This window comes from Oreochromis aureus, linkage group 10, assembly GCF_013358895.1.
Source record: "Oreochromis aureus strain Israel breed Guangdong linkage group 10, ZZ_aureus, whole genome shotgun sequence".
Classification (NCBI taxonomy): domain Eukaryota; kingdom Metazoa; phylum Chordata; class Actinopteri; order Cichliformes; family Cichlidae; genus Oreochromis; species Oreochromis aureus.
The window spans coordinates 25,245,791-25,252,837 of NC_052951.1; the positions used below are offsets into that span (position 1 = coordinate 25,245,791).

General features: G+C 38.7%; 1 protein-coding gene across 1 annotated transcript; it reads left to right on the forward strand.

Annotated features, from left to right (window-relative positions):
- Positions 1–6,971, forward strand: LOC116319042 (15-hydroxyprostaglandin dehydrogenase [NAD(+)]-like). The gene is made up of 7 exons (XM_039617871.1): positions 1–344; positions 1,506–1,629; positions 2,278–2,384; positions 2,599–2,695; positions 2,809–2,885; positions 6,459–6,616; positions 6,760–6,971. Exons 1-7 carry the CDS (start codon positions 252–254, stop codon positions 6,890–6,892), a joined length of 789 nt encoding a protein of 262 aa, XP_039473805.1. The 5' UTR covers positions 1–251; the 3' UTR covers positions 6,893–6,971.
- The last annotated feature ends 76 nt before the right edge of the window (positions 6,972–7,047 follow it).

A 7,047-nucleotide genomic window follows, 5' to 3' on the forward strand; every position in this document is an offset into this window, starting at 1 on the left:
TGCACAGTTGGGATGAATGCACATTAACTGTGCATCTAATCTGACTATCCTCACACTCTGACCGCCTCCAGTCTCTCACTCAACCTTCGCACGGTTGCCACACGTTTGAAGCCCCGCGCGTCTTTCTGGTGGGCGGCGACAGATGGGCAGATTAAAATAGCGACCAACTTCTCTCTATTTAACGTACTCTCAGTTCTTTGCGTGTGTACGGAAGCTGACCACCTCCTGGCTCGTCTTAATAAACAGCTGAAATGGCTCTGGACGGTAAAACTGCGATAGTGACAGGAGCGGCGATGGGAATAGGAAAAGCGATAACGGAGATTCTTCTGAAAAACGGTGCCAAGGTAGACATTAAGCTCGGATTTGGATTTCTTTCTTTCTTTCTTGTGTGTGTGTGTGTGTGAGAGAGAGAGAGAGAGAGGGAGATTATATGTGTGCGCTTGTTTTAAACAGTGGTGTAGAAAATATTAATTTACATTTACCGGCACCCTTTAGTTGGAAAAACAAACAAAACAAAACAACCCTCGAAGAGTTGCCAAGCTGTTGACACAATGCCAAAATGTGTCACATAAACTGTAACACTTGACTAACAGCATGTAATCCATGACTAAATGTGGAAATTCACCTGTTGCACACGTCTCTCTTTTTATTTAAGTTTTTTTCCCCCTTTTTTTTGTTGCTGTTTTCTTTTATATTGTGTTTTTGGTTGTTCATGCCCCACAGCCAAGAAGTTTCTAATCAGCCTGTGGGGCAGAGAGCAGCTGGCGATGGAGTCAGCAAGAGCCTGTATATTTAAGGGGTGTCTGAACATGTAGGTGTGCCCTTTACTTAAAAACATAAACACCTTGCAAAGCTGCCAAGTTTAATCTTAATCCTTATCTTAGATTAAATGTGGAAATCCACCTGCCGTGTCTGTTTTTGTGTCAGCGCTGCATTTGTTATGCGGTTGTAGTTTATGTATTTTTAGTTCATAAAGGTTGGGTGTGGATGAAAAGTGGGCAAAATATTGAGTTTTATGGAGAAAATAAAATAAGACACATGAAGAGGGGACACTCATGTGACATGATAACTCCTGTTTGAAGAGCTGACTTGGTAAGGCCTTTATTATGTAAGAAAATATTTCGAGTGCAGCTTCTTATGGCAAAACTAAAGTAGCCTAGTTGTGTACCTAACAAACTGACAGCTGATCTCTCCTTCATTGTGCCCACCGGCACAATGTACATTTCAAATTCCTTTAATTTTAAATATGTTCATATTGTCTATTTTGTAAAATAGTCAGATTGTCTATTCTTATTTAATTCACTTAATGTACAGAATTCACCTGCTTGCTGCATACATGCTACTACTGCACATTCACCTAATGTTCTTCCTCCCCCCCCCTCCTTTTGCACAAGTCGAGGAGCGTGTCAGGTTACATTTCACTGTGTGTTATACTTGTATAACTGTGCATGTGAACCTTGAACCGTGAACCTTGAACCTTGGCCCTTGAACCTTCTTGTTAATAGGTTGCCGTCCTGGACGTGAATAAAGTTGAAGGAGAGAATCTAGTTAAAGACCTGAATAAAGAGTATGGAGCAGACCGCGCCCTGTTCCTGAGCTGCAATGTTGAATCAGATGAGGAGTTCAAAGGTAATGCACACAAACCTGGAAAAACAAATTGTGAATGGTGGAGGTACCGAAAAGGGGGAAACAGCTGGAAATGCTAAAGTAAACGGGTCACCGCCTCGTCCTGAAGTAAACAACTGTCGAAACACATGAAACTGATCAAACGCTCTGTGATTTCGTAGTATGTGTTCCAGGCGGCAGATGTTTACCAGATGAAAGGAAGTTTCCAAAATCTGGGGACATTTTGTCTTGAGTCATGCCACTGGCATTTGATTGCAGCTGGAAATCCACACTCAATGAAATGCAGAGTAGAATGAGGTCAATGAGGTCTGAAACTGTGGGTACAAGGGAGAGAAGAAAAGCACGGGCTTGTTTTGTTTCATCAGAGCTCAGAGGAACATTTGAGTCAGATTATATTGTGTGGGAATATACAGGAACATTTAATATTTCCTAGCATTGTTTAGAACGGAATGTTTACATGTAAAAAAAACTGCCGGTCTTTATCATGACATTTCCCATGCCAATTATCCATAAAACCTATCCTAATGTCAAAAAATGTCTCGGGGTTGCCAGTTTATGAATAAGCCTAACCCTATAAAGGTGGGTGGGAAAGGTCAGCATAGTTGTGAAGTGACTCTTGTAAAGTTAAGTGACTCCTGTAAACTCTCTCAGCTGCCTTTCAGAAAGCTGCAGAGACCTTTGGAGGAATCGACATCTTGTGCAACAATGCCGGCATCTTGAATGAGGAAAAGTGGCGGGATATGATCTCCATAAATCTCGTAAGAAGCTGAAAGCACAACAGACGTGTTAGATTTGCTCTGTCTCCAGTGGATTAATTGCTGAAGATTTCAGAGAGACATTTAGGACAGTTATTGGTCTGACATAATAATGTCACAATAATATTCCTGTTATTCATTTCACAACATTTTATATGCAGGCAAGTGTTCATAGACAGTTGAAAGATTTTCGCCAAATATAAAGTTTGTGTTGTAGGCGGGTGTTATTAGGGGGACTTACCTGGGGCTGGAGCACATGCGCAAGACGAATGGAGGTCGAGGAGGGGTCATCGTCAACGTAGCATCTATGGCAGGTAAATACTGTTTAATGAAAACTTGGAGAGATCACAGACAAGAGTGTTAGAAGTCATGAAATTCATGTTTAAACTTTAATGTTTTACAATGATTGATACAACCCGTCCTACAGGTCTGGGCCCTTTGCCTACCTGTCCTGTCTATACGGCTACCAAGCACGGAGTGATCGGATTTACTCGAGCCGTTGCGGTAAGAAAGGTTTCCTCGTGATATTGTTCAAGAACATCGAGACGATATTTGTTTGCCTTGTGATATGCTAGCTAGCAGTCTCTATGAACATGCATGCGTGATGCAAGTTTTGCCTTAGTTTTTTTTTTTTGTATTAAGTAATCACATTATGGAAACATCTGAAAGTGCAGGGTGGTTTTTGGTGTGGCCTGTCATTGTGTCAAAATGGTGGAGTTTATCAAAAATTTGATCGGGGTGGTGATTAATCACTGTTTCTTATGATCTAAGTTAGAGAGGGGTGGCTAGCCTAGTGAGTTGTGGTTGTTTCTGTCGCAGCATAGCTGATAGTTGAACAGCCTTCAACTACACATAGACGCAACTCATATGCGTCATATAATTGAGTATGCAGAGGTGAGAAGACAAATGCAGAGGTGAGAAGACAAATGCAAAGATGACATGAGGCAGAATTAAATGAGAAGAGGTGAGACATATATTTGTAACACACAAAACCCCCAAAACAAATAAAAGTCCTACAAAAGTTCAGAAAAATGAGAACCAAAACCTAAGAAACGCATAAAGCAGGCAGAACACAGTGCAACTTAGCAACAATGTAATAAAAGGACATAACTATTTAGAACTGAGCATTAACTGATGAGTTGAAACAGCTGGAACTAGTCAAGTCCAACTAACTCAGGGATGTAAACTACAAACGGTGCTGAAAATCAGATATAAACAACAAACAAACTAAGAATGAAACGGCATCAAATAATCAACAAGATTTTAAAATTTAGCAAAAACTCAAGGTCCAACACTCAGGAGCGTGACAGCATGTGTGAATGCTCCTTTAGTCATTAAGAAGTTCTGAAGAAGGTCTGACGATAAAGTTACAAGCTAATCTTTACTGGTAGTACTTGCAAAGCTACATTTTTGCAGGGCAAGTACCAACTTGCCCTCTCAGAAAATGTGCATTATTATCATATTAGGATATTGTGTAATGTGTCTTAGCAAACAACAGTGCAAAGGAGTTAGCAATGATTACTCTGTTGGGGGATTTTTTTCTGTTGGATAACAAAGAGATCCAATAAAACACACACAACTGATATTAGCCTCTTAAAGTGCTTACAGCCTCACAGCTTTTTCAACCTGTTTGGTGCTAAGGACAGCAGACATAACTTATTAATCTTGAAAACTGTGAAAGTTTAAATAAGTGTCCAAACTCGTTATTAAAATATCATTCGATACTTCAAAAGAGCACAAAACATTATAAGAGACTGCTCTTAATATAACACAATAACACTTGCACGCACTGACCAGTGACTGCAGTGGTAACAGACTATTGCTGCTATTGTGCTGCTCTCTGGATAGTTGGAGTTTATTTATGCTATTGTATCATTAGTGTTGTTTTGCAGTTTTATACTTTAATTTAAACACCATATTGCAGCTGCACTCTTAAATTGTTGTTATTTGTTCTGCTTACAGTGGCAATAAAGCTATTCTCTTCCATTGAATTAAAATGGCAGCGCCTTGGTTCAGTAGGTCTAATACCAGTTTTATAAAATACATTAGATTAAAAGAGAATTATGAAATGTTCAAAGAAATCATTTATAGCAGCTATTTTTTGTTAGTGTTCCTGTGATATTATTGAAGACTGGGTGATTTAGTTATACGTAAAACCAGTTGTACACTGGTGTGTTGGTGTGCTGCCAGATGGTACTTCATTAGAATAAGCACAAGCTAAATGAAGACATCCATCACCATATAAGTGACTAACCACACAAAAAAGAAAGTGTCACTGCAAATTAGTTGTACCAGCAATTGTCAAGGCAGTGTCATTATGTTATTTTGAAATCCTTCCTCAAAATACAACCCCCCTGCACAGAAAGCCTTAGAGCTATGTTGTTGAGTCATTCATCTGATAGAACACAGTTATGCATTTATTATTAAAGTGACCTGTATGGATGATAAGAGCTTTTCTTCTATACACCAACAAAGTGGATTTTAACATTTCTTGCAAACTCTCAATGTGACGTCCAATTATATGTTGACACAAGTGAAGGAGGCCAACATTATAGTGATGGGAATTCTGGCTCTTTTTAGAGAACTGGCTCTTTCGGCTCCCAACCGGCTCTTCAGGTTGTTTTGTTGCTTTAATTAATTTATTATCAACAACAATATAAAATTATGCACAAAATGAATTAATAATATAAAAAAAAAATGTTTTTTATTTATATATGTTTATTATATAAATATGCTTTTATTTATCCACTCCACATAAAATAAAAAAATAAATTATAAAATACAAAACCAACTATTGGTTTTGTCACAGACTTCTGCAAAAACTGTCTAATAGAGCTCTGGGTTGGTTTAGGTGGTTGTGGTGGTATACTGCAAAATGCTGTAGATGCAGCAGCAGCAACACTTAATATCACACTCAACTGAGTGCGTTTTATCTTCCCATTGCACTGATGGGTGGACAATTCTCAGGTGCCTGTGCATGTTGTTTGTGGAGCCTGCTCTATATGATATCCTTTTCTTGCAGACTCTACACTCTGCCTATGTATTGTCAATAAAATTGAAATGGTTCCAGATTTTGCTTATTTTCTTGGTGTCACTCATTTTCACTACTATACCTTTCTAATGTGATGATGTTGTCTCTTGTTGTTGCCCCTGGCTCTCTTTCTCTTTCTCTCCCTCTCTCTCCTGCTCAACATCGTCACATTAGAAAGTTATAGTAGTGAAAATGAGTGACACCAAGAAAATAAGCAAAATCTGGAACCATTTCAATTTTATTGACAATACATAGGCAGAGTGTAGAGTCTGCAAGAAGAGGATATGCACAGGCACCTGAGAACTGTCCACCCATCAGTGCAATGGGAAGATAAAACGCAGTCAGTTGAGTGTGATATTAATGAAGATGCTAGTGTGTCTACTGCACAGGTGCAGTTTTAGATGTGTCCTTGATCCAACACAGCTGATTTAAATGCCTAAATCACCTCCTCAACATGTCTTGGGTTCTCCAGAAGCCTGTTAAATCGTTTCGAGGTCCGTAAGCGCAACCAGAATTCATACATAAGGCGCACCGAATTATAAGGCTCACTGTTGCTTTTTGAGAAAATTAAAGGATTTTAAGTGTGCCTTATAGTGCGGGAAATACGGTAGTCACTAACTGCAGTGAATTATCACTCAAGTATTTAAAAAAAAAAAAAAAAAAAAAGCCTCAGATTTAAAATAATGTTACTCTATCCTACTACTTTTGAGCCTCTGAAAGTGGGAGGCTGTGTTTAAACTCCACTGTGTTGGTGTATTAGAGACAAAAACAATGGGTTGTCCAAAAATCTGCTGCTCAAGTTCATTCAGTGCAGAGTTATGAATCAACATGTACATGCACTCTGTGTAGCTTCAACCTACTGCTGTTTTTTTTCAATTTCAAATGCACAAATAGTCCTCATCTATTGGGCTCTGAGCACTTGAGAAATGCATATAACTTTATTTTAATGCCTCCGATTAGAAACAAATAGTAACTTAATGGTTTTGCCTGTGCTATGCTTTACTTAACTCAAGAAGGCTAATTATGTGAATTTTTCTTTTTACTAGGCTGCCTCTGCAGCATCAAACTATGGAATACGGGTCAACGCTCTTTGTCCAAGTTTTGTTGAAACCGAACTTTTTACGACAATCAAACACAACCTGGGACAATTTGCCCACCTGGAGGGTGTAGCCAACCAGCTTGTGGAAAAGCTTGGGGTGTTAAAGTGAGTAATTTTCTTCTGTTTCTTGTTAAAGCTGTCGTAAACCTTACAACATCGACATTTTGTTTCTCTGCTCCATCTGTATAACTTGATATAATAATGCATACATGCATATTCACTGATGTCACTGTACCTTTTTGATTCAGTACACCTGAGGTAGCAGAGTGCATCCTTGAGCTGGTGACAGATGAGACCAAAAATGGAGAGGCCTTCATGGTGTCCACAGAAATGAAAGGTTATGTCCCTTTTCCATCCCTAAGTAGCACCAATAAACCTTGAAACCATCATGTTGATGTCTGATATCATTCCTTAAGTATGTAGCAGATATGTGAATAATAAAAAAACAAAAAACTTTCAACCATGATTTCTTGTGTCTTTATTTAAACTGCTGTAACCAACTGGAAATCTGACGAAAGTAGAAAAAGGTTATCTAA

Coding starts and splice junctions, on each gene's coding strand:
- LOC116319042 (XM_039617871.1), top strand. CDS start 252: ATGGCTCTGGACGGTAAAACTGCGATAGTGACAGGAGCGGCGATGGGA. Junction 345..1,505: donor TTCTGAAAAACGGTGCCAAG/GTAGACATTAAG, acceptor TCTTGTTAATAG/GTTGCCGTCCTGGACGTGAA. Junction 6,617..6,759: donor GAAAAGCTTGGGGTGTTAAA/GTGAGTAATTTT, acceptor TTTTTGATTCAG/TACACCTGAGGTAGCAGAGT.